At 44.3% G+C, this 27,849-nt stretch overlaps 1 protein-coding gene across 1 annotated transcript in view; it reads left to right on the top strand.

Moving 5' to 3' along the window:
- The window catches only part of SH3RF3 (SH3 domain containing ring finger 3), a 258,436-nt gene that overhangs the window by 133,483 nt on the left and 97,104 nt on the right, over positions 1–27,849 (top strand). The window contains exon 2 of the mRNA XM_056329232.1: positions 27,259–27,534. Within this exon, the coding sequence (XP_056185207.1) occupies positions 27,259–27,534 (276 nt within the window). The remainder of the gene's footprint in view (positions 1–27,258; positions 27,535–27,849) is intronic.

The following is a 27,849-nucleotide window of genomic DNA, read 5'->3' as shown; positions in this document are numbered from 1 at the left end:
AAAACAGATTACAGAATGCCCCAGTTATGATTATTTGTCTTGCAATATACTTTCTTTTGGATCTATTGTAAACCTTTCTTCCCATATAAGACCCCTCCTCCCTCACCTTCCTTTGCCATTTAATTTAATAAATTGTCAGAGTGAATGTGCCCTGTAAATTGAAACATGCATGAGTGATATATTGTGAGAAGTGACGAGGATTAACATGTGAGAAGGAAATTCCCTAAGTAAATACTTGACTCCCTAATTCTGTCTGATTTTAGTGTGTTTTGAAAAATCAGATTATGCTTTTTCTTTCACTGAAGAGAATCTTTTGGACTGGAAATGAAAATTGTTTACTTCATGGGATGCAGCTTATTAAGAGTTATAAATAGTAAACAGCAATATTTATGTCCCAAGCGATTGTAATTTCTTGATTAGAGCATCAGACGAGTAGCTGGGGTTTTTTAACTATTTCTGTTAAACGAATAAATGTTTACAATGAATGCATGCACTGCAAGATAATTTGTTTTTCAGCAAAATATGCATCTATGTTTCAGATAGGAAAATCACCTGGTGGGGTTTCACCACTAAAGTTTTACATAGGCAAGCTTTATGTACTCACATCGCTGAAGGTGTAAGTTAAAACCTTCCTGATTTGTAAAAGTACATATTTAAAAAAAAATAAATAAATACATTTGCAACACCAGACATGATCAAAGGGAGAATTCACCACTGGCTTCGCCTCCTTCCTCCCTGTTGGGGAGGAATGGCCGATGGACGTGCCTGCGTCGAGGCCTCCAGTGGATTTTCCTCTTCACCACAGCAGGACCTTTTCTTCTTTTAGGATAGTTGAAAACCTGAAGAACCCCGAAGAACTGATGAGACTTGGTGCTAGCAGGGAGTATGGGGTGGGTGGGTGGGGAGCGTTCATGTGAGTAATAGTTTGCACAATCCATCTCCTCATTTATTAATCTTTTTAGATGTTTCTGAGCAAAATGCACATTGTGCAAATCTGTCTCTAAGTGGATAGGGAGTCATGGGGGCTTGCCATGTGGTCAAATCACACCGTCTCAGTGAGCTATTGTCCATCCCTGAGGTTTCAGCTGATGCATTAGCCCCAGCGGGGTGGGCTGGGAGCAGGCAGCCAGGGCAGGGCCAGGGCAGCTCCACCAGCCCCCATTAGCTCTGTAGCACCAGACCCTGGCCACATCCAGTCCTGTGGCTGTGCCCCAAGGAGCTGAGAGCAGCAAATTGTCTGAAACAGTCACTTCAGTGACCAGACAGTTGTGAAAGGTGAAGTAAAATAGTCCTTTTTCCTTGGGATGGCAATTTAGGGAAATTATGGGGTTCTGAAAAGGATTGTCCTATGTGCATGTTCCCTTTTAAATAAAACCTGTGCTCAGTGCACAACTATGGTTCATAAATGAAAGACAGCGGTAATGATTTATGGCCACATTTTACAAACACTATTAAAAAATATATTGTTAGGTATTATATACACAGAGCTCTGAAAAGGAAGTCTATTTTTATTAAAGTCTGGAATTTGAAAAGGGGAGATACTGCCAATAATTTTTTAAAAGTCTGATTTATAAATGAAGTGCTAATGAATAATTCCACAAATGGTGCTTCATATAGTAAAGCATCAAGGCAGGTTTTCACTGCTGCTGGTACAAGAATAAATCTGAGTGAGTAAATCTGCTGCACGTTGCCAATTTTTATCATTCTTGGATGTGGAAATATAATCTTGTGCAATATTTTAAGAATGTAGAAACTCTGCACAAGAGGGCCAGTACCTCCCTGGCAGTGGAAGACGTTACTGGCACAGACCAAGAGGAGAGTGTGTCTGCAGGCTTGGTGCTTTCCCAGTTGTAGGAGCATCCTTGACAGTACCAGTCCCTTAGTCCAAGGTAGAGTCTCCCAGGGCATGCAATGGTCTATACCCTGCTGCTGGCAAGCCTTACTGGCACCCAGGATTAGCAGGGCATAGGAAAATTGTACATATTTTCTTTTCCGACTCTATGGAAGAGCGGCTGTTTGCACAAGCTCATGTCCCTCTGGCTTGGCTCCTGGAAGAGCAGTAGCTGCCCTGTCTTGGAGGTAGCAGGTATGGGCCGCGCTGCCAATGTCTGCCGCAGGGGAGCCAGCGCTGGAGGGCTGCACCTTTCTGAGGCACAGAGGGGCCGGCAGGTATCTCCTATTAATGCCAATTAGAGCTACATAGTGTTTGTTCAGCAAGTGGTTTATTGCCATTGGTTAGGTTGTTAGCTTAATGAGATTAGACAAGAGCTAATGAAAGACGACAAGTACCTAACATGTTTGTAGTAGTTAAAATGCTCTGCCCTGGGATTTTCTTGGGCTGTGGCATGGCATGCTCTAATAGCCTGTTCACCATCACGTAGTCTCGTTCCTACATGTGCCTCGCTGGAAAGCTGTCATATTGTCAGCACTGGTATTTTCCCTTGTACTGAGCTGACAACAGCTTGTCAGTCCAATTTAACTGTCCATCCTACATATACATGATCAAATGATGGCATCCTTTTAATAAACGGTGAACTGTGCAGCTTGTGATTGATTCCTGACAAATCGCTCAGCATCGTCCTGCTATCAAACTTATCCAACTCAGCTGCCTCGTGGGGCTGCTTAGCCAGAGAAGGGTTAGCAGCAAACTGACAACTGCCTATCAGGCAGATAACAATGGGGAAAATTCAGTGAAAACCTGCACAGCTAATGATGGTAGAAATGCTAGCTGGGTGGGAAAGGCAAAAGCTTGCAGCTGAGACGAGGGGTCAGTCAGATAGCACAAGAAACAGCAAAGACCTCTTGCATAACTGAGTGCTGGTGGGGCATTGTGCAGAATGAGAGCAAAAACTGCTCGTCTTTGGCATCTTTTCAGATCATCTTCAAGGCTTGGTTTCTTCAGACATTCAAAAAAGAGGGAAGGTGAAGCTGTAACTTTAGAGGCTGGGAATAATTTGGTAGCCATCAGAAATGTGCAGCCGGTTACACTGAGTTACTGCATTTTTAGGGAGCACCTCTAACATTTGGTGTCAAAGGCCCTTCTGGCATATGACTAGATGTCAATAGAATTCATAATAAATTTAAACTAAAGGCAAGAAGGGAGTTTTAAGATTATTGTGTATTTATTTCTTCAAGAGTGAAAATCGTTGTTGTGTTGGGCCAGGCAAAGAATTTTTCTTCTTTTGGACCTTTATGAAAAGAGACTAGGGAACTGATAGATGCCCATGTGCTTAAAAGCCCCTCAGGGAACTGTATTAAAGTAGAGATGTGATATTGCAGGAAGGCAGTCTTTTCTGGCCTGCCCATGGGTCACTACAGCTTAATTAAGCTGAGTTTCTCATTTCTCAAACCATGGAGCTGTCTCATGCCCTCCCCTCCACAGATGTCATATGTGTCATGTACACAGAATTTATGTCAACATTTGCCATCTCATTGAGTGCCTCCATCCTTTATCTGGGTGATAGGCAATTGTTATTTATTTGCTGCCTCATTTTAACCAGTCATTCCCATTAGCACTAATAACATTGGGTGGGGGGAGCTTTCATTTTGCATAAACATTGTGCTGACCTTCCTCATTGAATTTCCCCATCAAGGAAAGACTCTTTGCAGAAGATGTCACATGACTGCAATGACGTATGTTGAGGAAGGGGATAGAGGATGTGAATCATCTTGGAATTCACACTGAACAAAATCTTTTTATTCTTCTTCCTTTTAATGTAAAATCCTTTTTAATTTTTTTCAATGGTATTTTTGCCAGAATACTTTTTGCAGAACACAAGACTGGAACTCTTCAAAGCTGCAGTGCCAAGTGTCTCCTCTTCCTCCTATTTCAAAATAAATCATTCTCCTGGCGGTAATGAGTAATACCGAAAAATGCAGGCAGCAAGGATTTTGCCAGGGAGAGAGAGATTTGCAGTGCTGTGCTTTGGCTCCTATGCAAAGTTCTATTTAATGACACTGCCACAGAAGGAGTATTATATTATCTGTCCCACTGCTTGGGCCTTCAGTCTCAGCATTGTATAAGCACACTACTTTTTTTACATTTATAAGCAGCAAGTGGTTCCAGAGAAATTCCTGTTCCAGCTACAAAACTCAACAGACCCCGACTGTGTCATTACCTCACCCTGCTGGGGCAAGTCCTGAAGCCGCAGCTGCAGAGAGCCTCTGCCAGCCGCCCTGGGACAGTCCAGCTGCCCTCCGTGGGAGCAGGCAGCCATGGCCACCGCAGCAGGCATGGCCGCAGCTGGGCGAGAGGGGGCTGCTGTTCCCTCTCACAGCAAAATCAGGGTCATGGGGGCAGCAGCAGGGCTGCGACCGTGCTTCAGCATCTGTGAAAGTGCCAGAGGGAAGAGGAGCCACAGGCCATGGGGGCATGGCTGGTCCTTGCCTCTCAGAGGGTTCAGAGGCAACCTGCGCCCATTAAGCTGGCACTACAGGTGCCAAGGCAACCCACATGCCCTCCCACGGCATTGCTGCACCAGCTGGATCTGACCCAAAGCAGTCTCCTGATCCTAATGTTTATTTTTTTCTCCTGCTAAGTTTTTCCTGGTTTTGAAGGGAAAGTAAGGAGATTCCTTATTCTGTTGGGTCAGCTAGGGTGCTTTTGACATTCAGAGATAGTATAAACAGGTTTTTGCCTTTGCACTCTATAGTCTAGCAGAAGAGGCTGTTTCAACAAAATGAATTTTACCTTGCTGTCTGAATAAAACAGTCTGTCTCCCAGGAGTTGCTTGAAAATGCCAGCTTTCATTTGGGTAGAATATGTTGAATTAATAATATTCATAATTAATCTCTACAACTTCGCCTAGGTAGAGGGACCCCATGCCTGTCCCACCAGTATGCCTTGGCCTCGGCCTGAGGGACGGATGAGGCCATTTAACTGCATTCCCACCAGTTCCTCCCCGACGAGATAACCAAGCTGCACCGTGCCTTGCTTCCATGGTGCAGAAGCATGCCTGTCGGCAGCACAAGGGGTGTTCATCGGCCGGGTCCCTCTCTTGGCAAAGCCTTTCATTCACAAAGGTCAGCATAAACCTGGGCTGAACTGCGGCCAGGAGCGGGGATGGAAGTGCCCATATCCCATTACCAACCTCCTGAGCTGCTTAATCCCTTCAGCTGAAAGCTGACTGGCAGCAGATGCTGTCTCAGCAGTTTCCAAGAGTCAGAGATGTCCAGACGTGGTATGTATTCAACATATAGGGCCAGTTTCTCAGCTGGTGTGGGTTGCCCCCATCTACTGACACCATCAGCATTACACCAATTCATGCTATAAATAGGGTCAGGCCGTAATTATTTTAATTCACCACGGCTCATGTTTCTCATGACACAGAGGCAGATTTTTGAGTCAAGAGGCCTTTTGTTAACATATTCCTGAAGATCTCAGTATCAGATGTGCCAGAAGAGAAATGGCTCTTGCCTCTTAATTTCCTCTGGGCTGCCTCTTCACCAGCGGCTTAGGCTTGATTTACCACTGTCAGTGGATGATGAGGCCCACCTAGCTGGGGATTTCAGGGCATCGTTACTGCTGGCGATAGTTGCCAACTCAGTTGTTGGTCAGGCATCTGATGGCTGCTGGACACTGTGGTGAGCAAGATGCTTTTCTTGGGGACACTTGTCTGAGGGTCTGGCATGGCTGTAGAATGCTTTCTGTGGCACCTTGCTGCCAGGTCCCAGAAGACGCTGGCCTATGTGGCCCCCTGCCCCCCGTCTCAGATGCATATTCACATTTCTTCTGTCATTGTTATCTTGGGCTTTTTAGCAAGAGGTGAGTACACCTTAATGCTGGAATAAATGAGGATACCATCCTTAAAATCTGGCAGGAGAAAGGACACCCTGATGCATGAGGAAAGTGGTGTTTATATTAATGGTCTTCCAATTAGCAAAAAGCAATTATAATTTTGTTGGATTATTACAGTCCTTCATTTGGGGTTCGGGGCTCATTCTCCCTGCAGGAAACCTGGAAAGCGTGGCTTGCTTTGGCATTTCAGCAGCATTTTCTGGCACATCTAGGATTTATGGTTGGTTTGATGCAGTTAAGGGTGACACAGCTTTTCTGCGGGTGGACCATTTGAACAGACAGGTTTATACAACTCCGAAGAACTGCATCAGACTGGAGCAGAACTTGATTTAAAGGAAATCTGGGGAAGGTGGAGTGTTATGAGAGAAGAGAGAAAAATACATATAAAATAAATTCAAGTACTAGATTAGATGTTTTCCTTGCTTTGCTGCTTGTTCACACTCTCGGAGTCTCTGGCATCCCTAAAGAGAAGGCAGGCGCTCTAAATCAAAGCAAATGTTTTCTCTGTCATTTCTGACATGACTCAATGTTTCCGTAGATGCGCTGGCAAATCAGGTACGCTGTAATTAACCATCTTGCTCACCCACGGTGCTGTACTCGAAGTTACTGCTAGTGTGGTGGCTGCCCATGCTCCAGAGGCACAGCACTGCTGAAAGGAGAAGGCAGCCTGAGGGGAGTGGAGCCCAGTGTCCTCCCCGGCTGCCGTGAGCTTGCTGCCTGAGATGAAACATCACGCTCAGATCCACCATCCCTTGGAAGTTGAGATGTTGTCACTGTCCAGACCTTCAGTGAAAACTGGAACAGTACCATAACATTATTTCCAGTGTAAACGGGAGCTCTTTAATTGTTGGCTCTGTGTCCCAGCTCATGGTGAGCATAAGCTTACTGGCGTTTGTTTATGAGTAACATCGCTCTTTACCATGGCTTCTCTTCAATGAATTTTTATTCACACACTTTCTTGGTCGTGGCAGGGAGAGTTTTCTGGTTTTCTGTGATTCACAGCAAGTGAACTTTATCTTTTTATTCATAAAATTCCCAAATGATCAGACAAAATGCCTCATTCCTGCCACTATCCTTCCCAAGAGGCTTGTGTGCCAAAAAAAGACTCGGAGTTGGCTGACAAGTCATTTCCTGATTTGCAGCCGTTCCAGATTTACTCAGCTACCAGCCACCCCCACGATGAACATCGTTCCCGCTGGAATGGGAGCAGGCTTATTCCTAGGGTTTTTTGTTCTCTGCTAGGGGTCTAAGCCAGACAGGTGCTGAACTTTAATTGCTGCAGAAGCTATCAATGAATTCTGACTTCTGTCATATGACTGGGTGCTGATGTGACATCTGGATCTCCTACATGTTGGAAGTGTTAACGCCTTTTGAACCTTAATCTATAGCAGATGTTGATGGCCCATTAGCAAGGTTTATTTCTACTCCAGTATATCAAGGAAAGGATCCAGAATGCTTTCGTTCACTTACCTAAATGATGTAGGCACCAAAGTCCCAGAAAGTAATGAAGAACACCTTTGTTCCTTAAGTATCTAAATCTCTCTATGTACCCCAGTGTTGGCCCCAAGACTTCCAAGGTCCATAGGTGCAGGAGCACACAGACAAGCCTGCTAGCCTGGGCTCTGGGAACACAGCACCCACACATGTGCCACTGTAATGCAGAGACAAGGCAAAGTCTGTCTTTCTCTTCCCAAATCCCGGCCTGCTCCTCAGATGCGTACAGAGCTCACAGACCTGTTATATAGAGGCCAGGGAAAGGAGGTTGCCAGATTTCTTAAAAATAGCATAGCAATTATATACCCGTAGGTATCATCCTTGAAAGACTCAATCTGCTCTCCCAGTGGTTGTGCTACCAGTCCGGAGGACACCCGTAACAGCTTGTGCGTGCCTCCCGTTGAAGCTGGGGCACAGTCAGCTATAGACCAAAGTCAAAAGATCCCCTGGACGTAGCCTTAGGGTAAGTGACTACTCTTGCCACATTGGTTGCAAGGAGCAATCTGCCCATTTTGAGGAAACTCAAGCCTGATATGCTTAGCCAACATGACATAGCAGTGTTACTGGTACTTGCAATGGCCAACGTACTGGTTTATGGAGTTTTGTGATCATGCAAGAATTTTAGTTCTCATTTTATTTAAATGAAACTTTGTAAACATTGTGTTTGCAGAGAAAAACCTTGAGATGCAAACCCTGAAAAGTTGCCTGCCAATGAACAAACAAAAATAACCATTATGGAATTATTTTTTAAATCCCAGCTGGGTTTTTTTTTCAGCTTGCGTTGTTTTTTATTATTACTTGGGTGCAGCAAGTGCTGAAAAAAGGATGCATAGCTGATTAAAATAACCTTGAATTATATGCTGAGTTTAATGGTAGGGCTATAGGTCTTGTTTCTGTATGTATTTGCAGATCCAGATCGTACCTGCCCTGCTGTGCACTGGCCTGGGTCGACACAGACACTAAAACAGACAAGCTGGAAATCCTGCACGGTTCTCCTCATCTCCAGAGAATTGCACAAAGGAGGAGTTTGGTATAGTGATGTGAGGGAGGCTGCATTGTGTCAGTCATTTGAGCAATTGGCCCCTGGTCTTATCCTTAGCACATACTTAACACATCTTGCCAAATTATGCGGTTGCTTAGTAATGTGAACAAATATCCCCTGGAGATTCAATAACCAAACTCATTATCACTTGTCATGTAGGCCAGGAACTGAATCCAGATCTCCAGGAGTGACTGACTGGTGTGTTAACCTAGTCTCCTACTGCTAAAATAGCAGAATGAATATGTGCAAAGTCAGCTCCATGCAGTGGGTAAAAATATGCCCTCAGTAAAAACACAGAGAAGCCCTATTAAAAATTATTTTCATTACATAGATTCCATTATCTGAAATAAGTAGAGGGGAATTTAGCATTTATTAATGTTTTGAAGAAAGGCATAAATGAAGACTGATTTTTTTTAAATTTTTTTTTTTTGATCTTGCAAACTGAGCAATATAGCTGTTCTGGTTGAGTGTTGCAGAGGAAGAGGCTGTTGCATGTGACATCTTCGGCACTTCAGGAGGCCACTAAATCCCTTTGAAAACAGCATCTCATTCCAGTGTCACTTGTGTATGCTGTTTTGTGGGTCTACAGCACTCACCACAGCTGTGTGTGGAGGTGCCTGACCTTGCTCCAGACCAGTTAGTTTGCCGTGATATAGCCACAGTCAGTGCTCACCACAAGGGTGCTGACACCTCCCCAGGACCCAAGCTCATATCCTCGTAAGAAACGTGCTGTGCTGCAACTAGCTAGATGGCACTGCACTGTGCACACCATAAATCCATGGTCTGAAATTTTTGCGAAATATTCTGCTTTGTCTCCCTCTTTTCAGCAGGTTCCTTCTGGTTCATAAGGGAAATGCAGAGAGTCAGCCAGTTTGCTTAACAATGATTTTGGCAGTGAATCCAATATTTGTAGATCTGCGTACTGAATACATATGCTGTTGGCTATAAAGATACCACATTTTTCACTCATAAGCAATCCCAGCTGCATATATGGGTTTTGATATATTTTTTTTAAAAAAAAACTTTATTCTGGAGTAAATTTCAGACCAGCTGCTCAGCGTACAAATGCAAATTGGTTTAATTCATGTAGATAATGTATGCATATCAGACATTGAGGGAGTGTGTGCACTCATAATGATGGGAGTTCAGAGGAGATGCGGAGATTGATAATTTGCCTGAACAAGGTCAACACTGGCAAACATGGAAAGGAACATCTTAAGCTGCTGTTGCCCTTTCATGTAGTATCTGCTGAAGGGTAAAATGGGCTTGATCTCCCTTAAGCAGCATTTCCTGTCACTTCCTCTAGAAATTGTTAACACAGATTAATTGTTTTATACAGTCCAGCCTACAGGATCTTTCCACGGTCATCAGCACTTTTCAACTTCTACTAAAATTACCTTCTCTGAAAGCAAGTTTGCAAAGTTTCTTGCAATTTTTGTGTTAAAATAGCCAAAAACTGCTGTAATAGAGACCAAATTGAGGGGTTGACATCTTCGCAGTGCAATGTTTTGGAACTGGGTTTGATTTTTTCCCCCTTTTTGTTCTATGGAGAATTTTGTATTTTTCAACTATTGAACACATAATTTCTTGTTTCTTACCTGTGTGAGAAGACATTGATCTAGTAGCTACAGGATCTTACTGGCTGAACAGTCCTCCTATCTATCAGGGGATTTTTACAGTTATCAGATTCTTGCAGGAGTAATGGCATGTTTAGTGCTCTGGAAGTATGAGTCATTAGGTATTTGCTACACTGATATGCCCAAAGGGATTTTAAAGCTATTGTCACACTGCATCATGCTTACATCGCCTACATCTCATGCTGCAGGACTTTTGCAGGTTGCGTGAAAAAGCTTCAATGCAGGGTTGACATTTTTGCTAGTATTTGGGTATCGGCCACATCCAGAGCTAGGACTCAGGTCAGGGTGCACTGGGTCTCAGAGTCGTACCAAGCTTCTGCTTGGTGTGTCTTTGCCATGTGCTCTGGCTTCCATCAGTCTTTAGATCTGTGGTCAGAAAGAAGCTTTCTCTTCCACTTGGTGATGTGTTTTGAATTTTGCTTGGTACCTGTCATCTCATGTGGTGAGCAAGCCCTCTTACCAAGCTTTACTGAGCATCCTTCCTTCATCAGGAGCAGGACACTGGCCATGCTTCTGCTTCTGCTCTCTCCTGCTGCCTTCATTTACCATGTGAAAGTTACAGCTTATGGTCTTTCCTACTTGGTGTTAAGTTCATAAGAGGGTTCTGGGGGGTGCTTTGTTGCCTGTGGTGAACTGGAGCATGCAGAAAAAAAATGTCTGGGGACCTGAGAAATATATCTATTGCAACATTTCTTGTTGATGGCATAGGACTAGACTCAGCAGTCATGTGAGAGTCCAACAGCCTTAAAGGGGTCCTTGTCCATCCTTGCCTTTTCTCATACTTGCCCAGATTCTGGATTTGCTCATACTTGCTTTGTTTCAGCCTCTACTGCTAGGCAATTACAGTTGAGTTATTGTGCTGTAATGGACTTACACATAATTTCTGAGCACAAACATAGTCTTTCAAGTTCTGGCTCCATAGAAACATTCAAACCAGGATGTGGGCAATTTCTTAGTTGAGGTTCTGGCAGGCAGGGGGATGAGGTGGTGAAAAGAAAGCACTGGCATCGTACGGAGATTAAATTCTGTTCCTTTGAAATTCAGCACAGTAATTCCCATCTGCTCAAGTGAGGGATCCAGCGCCCATTCTCAGACTTGGAGCTATCACTTACTGTCATACTGAAGCTGTGGTTTTTGGGTAGGGCGGAGCCTGTAGAGCCCATCTGGGGGCTGCTGCTGAAAAAGGAGGTTCTGGTTCCCATCTGAGCTCTCCCATCGGGTGTGCAGTCCCATTGGCTTCCTTGTGCAGTGCACTGTGCTTGTCTCACAGCCTAAGGAGTCAGCTCGGGGAGCTAAACCCACAGACACATTCACCAGCAAAGTTTGCCTGAAGATGGGCTCACCCCTATCACAAAACCGCATCTTTGGCCAGTTCTTTCTTGAGTTCTTTACTCTAGGTCCCATTGCTGAGAGAGACGAGAGCACTGCAACTTTCTCCAGCAGCTCCACGAAGGTGGATGTCTCAGAGAGATACTGCCTGACCAAACAGCACTCTCTGCTATTTCACAAAATGTACTTGCAGACCTTTAGTCTTCAGAAAGATGCTGGGGTCACATGACACACATAACTATGAATAGCTTTTTGGAGGCGGTATGATGGAATAATTAGGCATAACGAACAGGGAAACAAAGTTTAATTGGTTTTGATGCCGTAGAAATACAGGATGTAGTCTTTTTCAGGGTACGTTTATAATTTTTCCGAGCAATGCTTAACTCCATACATTACCCCTGTTTTGCAGGCCTCTTGTTCCCATAGCAGAGTCCACGGTCCTGAAATGGTCACCTGAGCTTGTCACCCAGTTACAAGAGTTAGGGCAGGCTGGGAGCCTGAAGTGTCAGCCTGCTGAAGGAGGGGAGAGATGAAGCCAGCGTGCTGAATTAGCTGCTAGGGAATTGTTGAGAATGGCAGTATTTCTTACTTCTGCCCCTCTCAGAGGTCGAAGTCTCTTCTTCCTTTTGAGAGATGTACCCTAATCCTTTACTTAAGTTAAGTATCTCAAATCTGTCTTTGAAAATCAAAATGCTCTTCAGTTTTGTAATATGGCCAGAGGAGAAGCCAGTGCTCCTGCTTTGTACAATATCCCAGTGATTATAGCATTAGCCCAGGGTAGAGGCACAGAAGTTCGATTCTGTTCTGAAAGGATTCAAAACCATTCATAAGATGAGTAAGTAGTAAAAATGTATACACCAGCACCAGTTTGCTCTGTTGCTAAGTCTTTTTCTACTGCTAATATGCAGAGTATCTAATTGTTATCCATTTCTTTATCAGCAGCAAAAAGTATTTCAGTAAAACCAGTTTGTTTCACCAAGTTAGACAGTTGCCTTCTCAAACCTGAAAAAGAAATGCCCAGGCATCCCATTATTATTGGTTTGAATTATTTATAACCTGTAGCATTTTACAAGGTATTCGAAGAGCAAATGCATCCCGTATTTTAAATATTACTAGGTGATAAAAGATGCACGCAATGCAGTATAGGATTGCTATCATAGCGCTTCCCCTGGTGTCACTTGCCACGGAACTTGACTGTGCTGCCACAAGAGTGACAATCAGGAATACTGTCATTATGGTCAGTGGGGGAGCTCTTGGTTTATTTACATTCATGTACGCAAAGTCAGAGGCAGGCCTTGGAAAACATTTAAGGTCATTGCATCTAGTGAGGTGTAGCTGCGGTTTTCGAAATGACTGCACAGCTTTGCAAGATATGGTTTACGAGCTGGCTTTATATTAATAGCAAATACATGTGAAATATTTTCCCCTGTGAGGTTTACAGCCCCATATTTTCTTACAGAAAAGCAGGGGTATTAGCTTTGTTGTGCAGCTTTGTTGATGTCAGATGCAGGTGCTGATGATGCAGATGCGTAACTAACTGGGGCAAGATTTCAGCGCTGGTTGCTTCCCCCAGCCATTTGGGGTCCTGAGATTTCTGAAGCTAAAGCTGAGCAACATTTAAAAAATTGTACCTGAAGTCAGGCAGTTTTTCCCAGGAATGAAGTATTTACCACCAAGTCACACAGCAACCAGAAAGCTGGGAGGGAGGTGGTGGGTGGGGAAGGGGTAGTGCTGAGACTCACCTACCCATGATGAAGCAGCACCCTGCTGTCTGGGTGCCCAGGTCTCTGCTACTCCTCCAAAACCTCTGAGCATCAGCCACCCTCGGATGAAGCTGTCTCTGGCTGCACCTGGACTAGAGGGGGAAGGGAAGGTTGCAAGCGGCATTGAGCGTGCCAAGCTGCTCCCATGTGCCCTGTCTGACCGACGCCAACAGGTCAGCAAGCACCAAGGCCATATCCTATGGCACAGCGCGTGCAGGGCTGTGGCTCCCAAAACCTCTGGAGTTGAGCACATCTGCAGCTTTGACCGTGCTCTGTGGAAATACATCTATGGATGATAAAGGAATATGTCAAATGTGCCAATAATATGTCAGGATGTGATTGAGGGCATAACAAGTCCTTTGATGCTCTTCACCTGGTTCCTCAGAACAACTGAACTGACTGCAGTAGCAGAGACCTGGGCACCCAGACAGCAGGGTGCTGCTTCATCACTTATATACATCCTTGCAGATTATGCTGGTTTCTTTCTAGCTGTTTGTGGGTGGGTTTTTTTCTTCTATTTCATTAGCACCAGTGCTTAATGTCGGGTACTACATACCCAAGTCAGCCAGAAATTCAAATGCTTAGGTCATTAATATCAATGTCTCTGCCAGAGGGCTAGTTACATCTCAAGCCATCTTTTTTCCCATCCTAAAGACATTTTTCACCCAGATCAACGACTGGTGATTATCCAGTCTAAATCAGGATCCAATTATGTGAGGTAGAGGAGATTCTTTTGACTACCGCTGAAATGTATGTAGTAATAATAGCCACAGAAAGGAGTGAAATGTAGCACAAGCATCCTGTGTGTGCCCCTTTAATTAGAAACCATGCACAGTTTGAAATCCGAGGTGCTTCCAAACATGTGTAGCGTTCATTGTAATCATTCCTCAGAGTGCAAGAGGAAGCATCAATTAAATTCAGCATGAGAGAAACTCCTGGGAGTGGGTGCAGGAAATGAATTTTTTTAGTAGTATTATGATGATGATGAAGATGCACAGGGACAGCACTTTGACAGCTTTAACCTGAAAAGGCACCAAGGAGCCCTGTAGTATGTCAGCAAGCAGCCAAAGCACCGAAAAATCCTTAAGGCATAACTTTGACCCATATTCTGTAGATAATCAACTTTCCTCTCACCAAATGGGATTCAGGAGAATGACATAAAAGCGTGATTTGCATTATGAAGCCTTGTATCTTCCTTGATGTTTTCCTTGTCTGCTGGAACTGCTGTTGCTTCCTAACATCAAACCACACAGAGGTTTGCTCCAGTCAGGGGAGTAGCTGAACTGCTCCTAACGGGAGCCCAGCACGGCGGCAGAGGGGACCTTTCCCGCCACAGGACATGAGAACTCGTGGCATCAGAGTGCAAGATGCTCTTTGGCCTCTTCAGTACAGCGAGGCCACAGAAGGCATGGGGCAGCCCTCCTCTGTGACCACCCAGTGCTCGTCAAAGCCAGAGCTGATTAAAGCCCTTCTGGCAGCCAGCTGGCTAACCTGCAGGAAGGTGCCACTCTGTCCTGTGTCATGGTGTAACCCCAGCCAGTGACTAAGCCGCAGGCAGCCGCTCGCTCACTCCCCACCCACCCACCCCCCACCCCCCGCAGTGGGATGGGGGAGAGGATTGGAAGAGTAAAAGTGAGAAAACTCATGGATTGAGATAAAGACAGTTTAATAGGTAAAGCAAAAGCCATGCACACAAGTAAAGCAAAACAAGGAATTCATTCACCACTTCCCATGGGCAGGCAGGGGTTCAGCCATCCCCAGGAAAGCCGGGCTCCATCAAGCATAATGGTGACTTGGGAAGACCAACACCATAATGCCAAATGTCCCTTCCCCTTCCTTCCTCTTCCCCCAGTTTATATATCCTCAGCAGGATGCCCTATGGTATGGAATATCCCTTTGGCTAATTTGGGTCAGCTGTCCCAGCTGTGTCCCATCCCAATGTCCTGTGCCTCTCCAGCCCTCTTCCTGGCAGGGCCTGAGAAGCTGAAAAGTCCTTGACTTAGTATAAACATCAGCCAGCAACAACTGACAACATCAGTGTGCTGTCAGTATTGTTCTTATACAGAATCCGAAACACAGCACTGCTCTAGCTGCTAAGAAGAAAATTAACTCTATCCCAGCTGAAACCAGGACACCTGTCAGCAGGACTGAGGCTTGAAAGCCACTCCTAATCGTCTTTGTGTAGAAAGCACATGTCAGTAAATTGTAGCTAATGAGTCATTTCAGGGCAAGGAACCTGGATGGGAGGACAAAGCAGAGGCAGGATGCAGGGAGGCAGGGAGCCTGCATTCCCGCCAAGGAAAGGGCAGGGTTCCCAAAAAATAAGGTCCTGTTCTGGGGAAAATAACGAGCACAGGGACACTTTTCAGAAACAGAGCTGAAACGCTGTGATTTAAAAAGCATGGATTTTTCATTTTTAATGGATACCAGATATTTTGATATTACCAATCATGACAAACGGGGGGGGGGGGGGGGGGGGGGGGAATAATCTCTCTTAATTCCTGACAAATAGGTCAGCATGTTCATTCCTTCAGACAACACGTGCATAGAGACCCACGACGTACTCCCACTTGAGAAGGTCCCCGACAGCGAAGGGACGAGGGGGTTGCTCACTTGCTCACACAGTGCAGATGTGGATGAGCTAACTTTTCTCATGCTAACATTTTGAGCCAAGAATATTTCAACATTAACATCACCTAATGCAGTTTCATCTCACTGGCTATAAAGCCTGTCCCAGTGCAAAAGAAACCGTGCGATTTTCATGTAACTATGAGAAAAGAGCCATAGCCAGTTTTGTGTAACAGGATTTGTGCGGGCTGTTGGTAAGGGCATGCTGCTGATAAATCAGGTTCAGTTGTAAATATTCTCTAGTGACATGGGAATTTATCCACCTATTGAAGTTTACAACTGAGCTACCAAGGAAACATGTTCCTTAGCTCCACTGTATGCAGCACATTGGTGCATCTATCAAATGCCCTGTCAGTTCAGGGAAGGCACAGTTCAGGTAATACAGTATTTATGAAACTGTTAATACTATCTCAGAAAGTTCTCACAGAGTATGTTTTTTAAAGCTGCCTTATGAAAACTTTGGACAAGGGGAAAGCAGGGGATATATTTTCAGTTCTATACTGCAGGGCTCTGCTCTCTGCTCACGTGCAGTGAGGAAGACAACAGAAAAAGATGTTTCCTAAGCACCGTACTTACTTATTATAAAGCATACAGTAAAATCAGTATAAGCAAGTCAAACGCTATCTTCTACAGAAGCGTTAGGGTTTAAGTAGGAATTTCAGATCCTTCCCTTCATCAGAAATAAGAATTAAGGCTGTCTTCTCATTCTTCACCCATTCACCCATTTCGGTTTATGACCCACCCTGCCAATGTCACTGTTCTTTGAGTGGACTCTTTTTCATCACATTCTTATATCAGAGGGTCTTCATGATCAGTTATCTTTTACTGCCTCTCCCATGCTCCCTGGAAACCCTGGCAGTGGCCCTGCTCGCTCCACTGTAAAACCATTGCTGTTTTACCCTTCAGACCTTGCTTGCAATACTCTGCCTGACACCCTCAGAGACTCCTCAGCTCCTCAGCAGATGCAGGTTTCTGTATGGAGGAATGATTCTAATAAGGTCCTTGAACAAGCCTATGTCACCTCAGAAAGACAAATTTAAAAATTCCTTCATTTTTAAATTTTTCTGGTTTTTTTGTTTGGGTGCTGGAAGCCTGTGAGCTGAGACTGCCGAAGTGGCTTGCATTGTTTCAGCCACTGATTTTCTTGGTTCTTCGTGATTGAAATTATGGGAGAAGCTTTTGCACAACCTTTAAGTTAAAGTTTGCATGAAAGGAGTGAGGGAGAGTGGAAAACATTTTCCTGATGTTTGTTTATTTATGTTTTTAAAAGTAAAAGGAAGTCTCTTCTCCACTGGTAGCAATCCCAGCAAGATTCGCCGGAGTGGGGCTCCCTCTGTTGAGCTCTGGGAGCTTCGCCAGATGGTAAATACAGCTGCCTGCTCCATTTTTGGGGCAGCCGCATCTCCAGACCCTTCCTTACCCCTCTCCCCTCCCTGAAGTCCACCTGAGAGAGAAAAAAATTGCAGTGGAAAACTGCCAGGAAAGCAGGGTCTGGGAGTGGGACCTCCGAGCTTGGACCTGCTTGGAGTCTGCCAGGAAGAAATCCAGCTCTGGTGAGTTGTGGCAGGACTGGACCATAAAGTCCTTTCTGGGGTGGAGGTGGGAGAGGGTTTCTGCTAAGGAAATGGTTGAGTCACAAGGCAAGGAGCCAAGAAGAAAGATGTGGAAAGGCTGGAAAGCAAACCAAAGGTATCGGGCTGTGTAGCAGAGCTACAAAGGCACCACTGGAAAATATAAGCTGTCCCATGCTTTGTCAGCTTCCACCAGGAAAGATCAAATGAAGCAGTTACAGCAGAGATTCATGTTATGGGCTTTTATGAAATACTTTTCAGTATTTTCCCCAAAATGTTCTTTTTTCTTGCTGTGATCTACAGCGTAAAAAATTGTGTAAAATTCCAGGGCTGTAGATGCTGCTGTTGTGGAGGTGAAAGAGCCTGAAAAAACATAAGGGTCTCAAAATTGCACAGCAGGCTGACTTAACTCGTTTCTTTTACCAAAAAACAAGTAAGGACTGGGTTCTGGCAGGCAGCTGGGAAAACCAGGTCCTGCTCCTGACCGAAGCGGTGTTGTCTGGGGAGTAATCAGCGAGAGAGTTCATGTTTATTTAAAGGATTTAAGACACAGTTTGAATGGAGAACACAAGTTATATGACTGCCACAGTGCCTTGAATATAAGGTTTTGTTTTGTGTTTCTCCATAGCCTCGAGGGAGCTCCTGTTTGTTTTATAGCGTGTCTTTATTCGTGGCTCTGGGAGGCTACATGTAGCCAACTTTGCCGTCTTTCTTCCTTGAACTGTTCAAGTAGCACATTGCAGTGAGATTGCCCATTTAAGTTGCAGCAGAAGATGGGCTTTTTTCTATTATTTGCTTTATTCTGTGTCAACCTTCTGCCAGCTCCTGAAGCCCTCATTCAGGATGTTTTTGGTGGCCCTTGCCTTTGCAAGGCAGTCAGTCAGTCGAGGCGTATTTTGTCTGGTGGTTTCTCGTGAAGCCACATTGCATACTTGGGTTAGAAGTCCTCTCAGCTATTGCTTGGGACTCTTTGTAGACCAGCTCCTGCTCTGAAATGTCTGTGTGCAGCACCTGGTCCTTTCACCGGGTGCCCTGCGAAGGATTTCAGGGGTAAAATTTGGCCCTTAAGATCCAGCAACTGTTTTCTGCCTGAAAGGGGAAGGACAGACAGATTCTCAGAACATACCTAGGCTTTTTTAAAGGCTGTGGCTGGCCAGCACATGAGACTTCACTAAATATTTCCCTTGGTAGAGGCTGCCAGCCATTCAGCTTTGTTTCAGAGAAGATTACTTGGAAGATAAAACTCTGTATTGTGCAGGAATTTTCTATACTTCCACGCCGCTTCATCAAGATTAACTGGATTAAAGTGGTTTAACTGAAACCAGAATTTGACCTACAATGCCAGAAGTGTGTTGACAGTAGCACTTACTAAAGAGCAGAGAGTCTGGAAGCTTTTGGGTTTTGCAGAACATGAGGGACTTTGTGCTGACACAGTTAAACAGCTGGCTGGTGTTACCCACTGATTCTCTGGGCAGCGCTAGCTGTGAATTCACTGCTAGAAATCCATCCTGACCCTGAAAATCACGTGTTTTTTAACAGGAGTGCATGTAGTTTGAGAATACTTTGCTTTAAACAACATGTTACTAGGAAAAAGGGATCTTTGAATGTGTAAATATTGGTAGATAATGAGTGACAGGCTGAAGCAACATAAGATGTGAAGGTGTGAAGCTATTTTAGCTGTGATTATGAAACTGGATGAACTCAGCATGGGACAGTCTTGCATTCAGGTTTTTAAACTTCCTAAGAGAAGCGTTATCAGACTGTAAAACAGCTCTTATTTTGGTAAAGTGCAGAATCCCGAACATGCCTGTGTGACAAAGCTGTGTAGTGGAAAGCCTGCTGTTTCTTTCTCAGTTGTGCTGTGTGCATCAACTGCATTTGCCAAGGGAAAGTTTGAAACATACTTTAATCTTGGTGTGTACAAAGATGGACCTTATAAAGTGAAATGCAAGCTGGGCCTGTTTGCTGAATAAACTACAAAATAACCTGTTTGGACACTTTCTCTCCATGTATAAAGACCACCTCTTGGGAAGGCATAAAGGTGTTCCAAAGACCTCCTAGCACCTTCAAAACAGTTTTGGAGAAGGATTTCACCTCTTACTGCAGGTAGGAGCTGTGCACAGCTCAGGTGTGTATCACCTGCATGTGTCCTCGGGTGTCACAAGGACTGCAGCCTTCCACAGCAGCAGCAGGATCAGGACCTAACCATTATGTCCAGGTCCCAAGTTAAATAAAACAGTAGAGCTTTAGTTCAGAAGTCGGGAGGTTTTTTTGTGATTAATTACTATTTATATGGCACTATAAATAAGCATGACACTTTCCAGGGTATATAAAGGATTATGTTCCATTTTCATTCTTCGTGGTGCTGTTTTTGTTGTCGGCCTACTCTCAAAGTTGATTTCAGAAAGCTTGTACCTGCAAACTGTGATTTTTAGGCTTTTACTGACGGTTCACACAGGGCTGACTAATAGCACATTGCTGGGTTTTGTCTCTGCTACTTTATGCGAAATTAGATTTTCTTTGATTCATTTTCCTATAATTAGCTTTCTGTGAAAGCAAATGCTGCAGTGTCACCATCATGATCTGTCAGGCCAGGTGACCCGGGGGTGACAGTGCTTCTCAATGGCTGTACGTAAGACAAACCATCTTACATGGAAGGCAAACCACTTTTTAAGAGTTTTTGCTGTGAGATATAATGGTGATTTGTGATCTGTCATCCTGAAAGTTCCTCTTGAGGACAGAAGCTGCTAAAAACTCTGCAGGTCAGAGATCTTACAGTGGTATACATTTGTTATAACTGCACTGGCTAAAGTTGGCCGCAGCCCCTTGTTTCTTCAGCATGTACGAGTGCTCTCTCTTGCTTCCTAGGGCTGACTAAGAAGAAACGTGTTTTAAGCACCGCTATTGATTTAAGTGACATGTGTTGCTCTTGAAGGATGTTAAACAGAACGTGCCTGTAGCAGGTTGGACAGTGAGGAGCGAGGGGGCAGCGCACAGCCCCTGCGCCGTGGCCCTTACCAAGCCCAGCAGACATGGCTGTGTCATTGCCACCACAACTGAGTCGCTTCTTGTGTTTATTACTGACTGCTCTGTACGCCAGACTGCCTTCTGCTTTGCCATCCCAAATGGATCCAAGCAGGCATTTCATGCTTGTGATTGAAGTCACTCTCAGCTGATTTGAATGGGTGCTTTCGGTGCCAAGATCTGGGTGCTAGTAAAAGGGAACAGCCCATCTCCCCCGCAGTAGCCCTGCTGATGGATGCCCCACCATGCAACCCCTGTCCTCTCCAGCACAGCTGCTGCGATTTCTGCAAAGCTGTTATGGATGGCAGGAAACCATATGCTGAAGTGTCGCCGAGCCTGCTCGTGGGGAGCTGCCTACTAGCTGGAAGATGTAAATGCAGTCCCATGTGTCACCTCCGAATTTTTGCTTGCATAGGCTGGGAGATGCAGAGTAATGTGTGACGCTTCAGAGTAATGAAGCAAAAAATTAACAATATGTGTTTTAATTATTATTTATGCTCCATAGTAATAGTTTGTGTGTTTAATTATAGTTTACCACTGAGATGTGCATGCTTTTCATTACTTTTTCCTTTCTGTGCCTTTTCTTCTTTATCAACATTTGATTTGCTTTGGATGTTTACACTTGATAGTACTTCATGAAAGAGATAAATGTGTATTCATTCATTCAGAGGAACAGACTCTTCCGATATTTGGAGGATGGGGGATATGGAGGTGTTTGAGAAATTTGAAGAACTGCAACAAGCAACATGCCAGTATGTTTTGCTAAAATTACTTCAGTACAGTCAAAAAAAAAAAAAAAAAATCCTGTCCTAGTAGTGCTTTTATCAGGCTGTTCCAGCAGCATGTTCTGAGACTGTTTGGTTTCATCCATTCCTGCTTCACCTCTGGTTCTGACTACGAACAAGACCTATGAACCAGAAGGAAGGAGGAATTAAAACACTCATCTGCCTTTTACATTTCCCCAATTCTTTAATCTCTTCATCCCTTCATCTCTCTGAAAACAGGGGTCAGATGAGGCTGCTGCCCCACGAGACAGGCGGCATCAGACCTGTCTCTTGTGGGGGATCCCCATGCACAGAGGAAGCCCTTGAAACAAAGAGGCTGTTTCCCTTCTTTGCACAGCTTGAGCAGCACAAGGCAAGAGCTTGGGGGAGGGAAATTACCTTTCAGTATTAACTTGGCTTTCACATGGCAGGAAAACAATCTTCTGCTCTGCTGTTGCTGAGAGGAGATGTAGCAGAAGCCTCAAGAGGTTTCTTGGGTTCCAGGAATCTGAACACAAACTTGGTTTGAGAGAAGGATTGGATCATAGCATTTCTATCTGGGCTTGGTAGCTGGAGGCCTTGCCTCTGTGTATTTTAGTTTTGATTTCTTATATAATGCAATATATTGATGTCAAGGAGTGGTCTTGGACTTTCCTTCCATGTATTTGTGAGCCAGAAAATCTGGCCAGCCTCTCTGACGATTTTGCATGTGGGGCTTTGATGCTGCTTCAGTGTATGCTCTCCCTGGTTATGCACAGACACAGAAGCTGAAGGCACATTCATCTTAGACATCCAGGCTCTTTGCTCTCTCAAAAAACACCAGTTGCATGGGGAGGCTTTTATTCTCCTTTCCTAAATAATATAAAGTAGGAAAAGAATGTTTTGTGCAGGCACCTGCACTGTACTTCTGGCAAGCATCAGATTTCTTTCTAAGTAGTGACCTCCTTCATCAAGTACCGCATGCAGAAGCTGGCAAGCTTTGACCCATGTTGAAGCCTGTGCTGCTTTTGAGCATATTCGAGCCTATGTCTCTTTTCCATCACTTTTGAAAAATTAAGACCTACTCTACCTGTGCAGCTCACACTATAAAAAGCTTTCTACTGGGAGAATTTATTGAAAACAAAGCATATTTGGGTTTTTTTCCCCTCCTTATGCTCTTTGGGATACGTAATGAAATATTTTCCAGCATTGCCACTTAATTGCTTCATGGCGGCTGTTTGTCAATTTGCCAGCAGGTTTCTGCTTAACTGCTACCATTTGACACTGCTGAAACACAAATGCAGAATGATTGAGTTGCCAACATATCATTGAGTCTTCTGCAAGGGGGGGGTTCAGCATATTAATGCTTCAGGCTTTTACGTCAGTATTGATTGTTGAAACAGAAAAGAAACCTTTGGCAGTATTCAGCATTGTGCCAGCATGCATTTACTGGCAGGAAAAAGAAACTGGCCATTGCCATTGACTGTGACTTCATCCCTTCCTTCCTTCCTTTCTTTCTTACATTCTTTATTTCTATACACACCCACACAAAGTGTTGAAATTTAATACACATCATAGCCAAATTCCAGTTAACCTAACAATAAATCAACAGGGCAAATCGATTTCTTGATACAGTCAGATGTGGAGGCCATTTAATTTTGCAGCTGCCTTCATTGTGCCTGGCCAAATGTTATGGCAGCTGGGGAGGGGGGGTGACGGCAGGAGCCCCTCAGAGCAGGAGCACAGGTCAAGAGCTGACTTGAAGGGAGGTAGTGGGGTCTCTGCTGGGTCCCCTGCAGGGCAGCCAGGCTGCCCCTGTGTCAGCCTCTGGATGCAGGTGTGGCCATCGTGAGCCAGGTGCCGTGGGGAGAGGAGCATCACGATGGGCCCAGGCTGGGAAAAGGAGACTCCCAGGACATAGTGTTGCAGAAGACCCCAGGATGGGGCCCCACAGCTGAGAAAGTGCTTTGGCTGAGGGGCAGGGGATGAAGTGGGTGGTGAGGGGGTACTGAGGTATCTCAGTGGTGTCCACCAGCTGTTGCTGCTGTGGTGCCCAGGCGCAGGAGCAGCAGAGGAGGGGTAAGGAAGGTTTGTTCTGCTGAAGCAGGGAGCCAAAGAAAGTTGTAAGCTTGCCTGCAGTTGCTGGAGGAACATCTCTATGTGCTTATCACTGCCCTCCACCAAAACCTTTGCCAGCCTCTGGTTTTCTTCAGTCGGATTCCTTAGATGACACTTTGCAGCCTGTTTTAGATTAGAAGATTTTGTAAGAAGGACCACCTGGGCATGCTGAAGATGATGTCTGACCGAAATGCCATTGTGTGGAAGAAAAGAGCTGAGGGGAAATAGGAAAGAGCATGGGGCAGAGATTTTGAACAGAAAATGGGAAGGTCATGCTGCCCGGCAAGACTTGGTGCATTTGCACGTGACCTGGAGATCGCTCCTGGCTGATCCCCTTCCCTTTGAATTGGGGAAGTCATGTGAAGAAAAGAGGGGTGATTAGGCCAGAATTGTATTGCACAAGGATTTGGCAAAGAGGGAAATAATCATAGGATATAGGAAAATTTCTAAGAATCGCCTAACTGTTGCGGGGGAGTGACATTATAACTAGCAAACAGCAGCAGTGATCATTTTTCTTCTACTTCTGGAATATGCTTAATGCTCCCTCCTTTCAGGTGTAGTTAAGAGGAGCTTTTTGAATCTGATTTGCTTCTCACTTTTGGATGAACCAAAAGTAGGAACAATAATGAGAAACTTAATCTGCTTCTTAGGGACCAGGATTCATTAATATAATCTGACCACTGAAAGTCCACTGAAGCTGGACCTTTTGGCCAGAAAATATCAGCAAGGGAGCTTCAAGAATTTATGCTGGGGTTTGGGGGGTAATTGTGATAGTGAATTTCTCTGTTTGGTCGATTGGAGCAGACACAGCTTTAGAACAGGAAAAGCAGCTTTATTTGAAAAGGGTTGGAGGACTCATGTTATTTTTTTACCTCTGCCTGGGCTACAGTAAATGCAAGATTTACCTGGCATGCTTAAATCAAAATGGGTACTTCTGGCCTTACAGAAAGGCTGGGAAATGTTTAAATCACAGCATTTTTTCCGTAGAAGGCTGACTTTTCCAACAACATGTTCATTTTAAAAAGTACCTCTACAGATTTTTCAGTTGAAAAGCCGTGGCTCAGAATTAGAAAAGCTGTATCTGATAATTGAAACATTTTATTCTGGAAGCACCTTCCCACTGGCAGTGGTAGTTTAAGTACCTAATACGTAGATCTTCCCTGTGCAGGACAGTCCCCAGATGATGTGGTCCATAATTAAGCCCACAAAAGAGAACAGGAACACGAGCACCTAAACTGCAAATTCCCTGGGGTGCCACATTAGGGTCTCCAAATAAAACAATGCCAGATTTCAAATGAAAATTTTTCTCTTGCAATTTGTTTTGCTGAAAAGTTTGCATTTTCATCAGGTGAAGGTATAAACAGGCACCTGAATCATCTTCCAGCCAGCTCAATTAATTAGCAATAAAAGCCCAGCATGTGTTGCGTAAGAATTTCACTGATGATGTGTGAGACTGAATAAAATCCAGTTTCTTTTTCTGTAGCTCTTGGGGCTGTTGACTTTTTACATGTTAAAATGAAGCTTGGGAAGAGAAAGTGGTTAAAAAGTAAAGTGATCTGACCTTGAATTGCTACAAAGATCTTGGGAATAGTCAGGCCTCATCTAGGGTAAGTGATACAGAGAGTGCTTGCCAGGTGTGTGCCTGGATCAGCAGTGGTTCAGTGCACACCTGGCAGAAGTCTTACTTTGTGTTTGATAAATTGTCTCCTCCTAGCATGAGTTAAAGTAATGAATCTTTTATTTCTAAATTACTACAAGGTTCCATAGTCTTTCAGCTTAATATTTTTTTCCTAATTTCAAATAGGTAATGCAATCTATGCCTTACTTAAGGAGTTTGATGGTATCATATGCTTAATCTGTAAAATGCTGGGAAGTGGGGGCAAAGCTTTAGTGTCAAGGGAAATAGCAGAGAGAAAAATATCAGTTGGATGCTGCCACTGATTTGGCAGAGACAGTTTGATATATGCTTTCTTAGCTGGCTGTTGATTTTCTTTTCTGGTTTTATCCTTTTTTCTTTTTTTTTTTTTTTTGTTATGCTATGTGCTTCCAAAATACTGGTCTTTAACTGGATACCTTCATTCACATACAGCAAAATTCAAAAGAATACAGAGGAAAAAGAAAAACTGTAAGCTGGTAATGAGAAAACCAAGGGCTAGGGAAACATCTGAATGAAATTAAATCCCCATCCAGACACCACGGATAGTGCTCTGTGGAGCTGTGCCTGTTTGACTGCTTCCCTCACTGTGTAGGCAAGATCTGTTGCACATGCTTTTCAAGACCTGCACAGTTACTAAAGCCCTTCCTAATAAAATGAGTAAGTTAATGCCCGTGTGTGAAGGTGCACTCAAAAAACTTACTTTTTGAACAGCATGGTATCTGCCTGCCGCAGTCACCATCTGGCACGCAGAAGCAGCCGGAGGAGCCAGCACTGGCAGGCAGCGCAGATGACGAGCTGGTGCTTCTCCACCTGCCAAAAGATGCAGGTATAGGAGCATAAAACCTGCCCTACCAGAGCAGGTCCATTTAATGCACCCATTGGGATCAAAAAAATGCCTCTGCTTGTTGCTGTAACAAATACCGTAAAAAGTCATCCCAGCATCTTGTTTTCTGGCTGGCATGGGGAAACGGAGTGTTTCCGTCAGGCCGCTCCACCTGATCACCACAGAAAGCATCTGAGTGCTATTCTTATGCACAGGAATGTCATCCAGAAGTACAGGCATAAGAAACACCTGGGGGAATACCAGGCTGTTTTATTACACATATCTTTACTTTTTTATTGTCCCTGTAGGACACCCCACTGACAACCAGTATACAGAGAAGGGAACAGACTACTCGTAGGCATATATATACAACAGAAAATGGTGTCATTTTTGTAAATACATCTCTGAAAAAAAGACTGTTATGAAAGGTTGACTTTACAGGACCCCTTTAACATCCCCAGTGGTATGTGCTGCTACATATTTGTGCTGAGGCTTGCAAGCTGACTCTTAGCTTAAGCTAAATAAAACAAGAATTGGCGTGGGATAATACAATGATACACCTTTTGTCCCCCAGCATGGGTTAAAAGAGCTATTATAGGACCAAAGCAGCAGGCAGCTGTGCCCAACACAATTACCCCCTGCTCTGTGGGATTCAGCAAGAAGGGGAGCAAGTATGCAAGGAGGGCAAGGGCTGCATAAACCGATACCAAAAAGTTGTCCATGCAGTTGCAGCCTGGGGGAGATAATCTTGCACCAAGCCAAAGTGAGCTCTAGGAAAAATTCTTCACAATCAAGTAGTTTCCATCAAATAAATTTCTTTTCTATCATACCAAACTATTAACTTCTTAGGCTTCTTTGCTCTTGTACTGTGATATTGTTTTTTAAGTTTGTTTCTTTTAATGAGAGTGAAAAGCCTCAGAGCTCTTTCTAGTTCTAAAAGAAAGATTTGAGACATTCTGCCAATTCTGCTTTTCCACAGGGACATTAATTCAGAAGCAACAAAGAATATTATAACTGTTTACAGTAGCCCTCAGTGAGGAGCGTGAGACTTGGGGATTTTGAAAGAAGTAACAGTATTTGGTTACAGAATCAAAAGCTAAACTAAAAGCTTCAAACTCAAAATTGTTTGGCGTTATTCAAACAAACACAATGAAAAATTTTCAACTTGCCAACTTTTAGAACCATGTGAATCTTCAGGCTTGTTTTATTTTGTTTATCTTCTGAGCCTCTGAAACCAAAGCAACCCCTGAAGGTCAAAATATCTAATATTTTACCTTTAGACATGTCAGGTTTTACTTGTTTAAACACGTAGTCCTGCTTACATGGTATATTTTGCAAAGTAACAGATGCTGCTTGATGGTGTAAGAGGTAGCACAGGTTTCAACTGAGCTTCAAGAGAACTGCAGTGCCTGCTCTGATATAATAGGCTTACCTTCTCAGTCTTACCATCACACACATCCTAGTTTCCCTGTGAGATCCAGGGTGTAGTGTTATGTAGCAGTCAGCTGCAGTGATTGGGGTAATTTGGTCATGGATTATCGGTTTGCTTCTAGCTGAAAGTGACTTTAAGAAGGAAATCAGTGCTGGTTTGTTTGCGTTTGCTTAAAGATGTTGCATATTTTGTTTCCCCAGAGTGTTTCTCAGCTTCCCTATGGCAAAGCCCTCTATGCGTATGAAGGAAAAGAGCCCGGTGACCTCAAGTTTAACAAGGGGGACATCATCATACTGCGGCGGAAGGTGGATGAGAACTGGTACCATGGGGAGCTCAATGGGAACCATGGCTTCTTCCCCGCCAGCTACATCCAGTGTATTAAGCCCCTCCCGCAAGCTCCACCTCAGGGCAAAGCACTTTATGACTTTGAAATAAAGGATAAAGATCAAGACAAGGATTGCCTGACCTTCACCAAGGTAGGGGAATAGTGTTTTTTTAAAAAAAAAGAGTTTAGAAAGCTGCCTCTGTAGGAACTGATGGCGCACGTGGGGTGGCGGCAGCCAAGTCTGGAGCACAGTGGTGCAGGGACCAGTGGGACATCTGCCTGGCCTCCCTGGCAACTCTGCCTAGGGACCCCCTCCCCTCCATTTGTTTCTTTCAGCTGATTTCTTGTATAAGAAAATGAAATTCCTTGAGCTCAGGCAGCCTAGTGGGGACAGGCTGATGGGGCTGAGTTTCCTTTATTAAGCAGGACATCCCATCATGTAATCTGCTGAAGGACATTGACTTCT

The sequence above is a fragment of the Falco biarmicus genome, chromosome 2, assembly GCF_023638135.1.
Source record: "Falco biarmicus isolate bFalBia1 chromosome 2, bFalBia1.pri, whole genome shotgun sequence".
NCBI lineage: Eukaryota > Metazoa > Chordata > Aves > Falconiformes > Falconidae > Falco > Falco biarmicus.
Note: the sequence above shows the minus strand (reverse complement) of the source record. Positions and strands in the feature narration are given on the sequence as shown.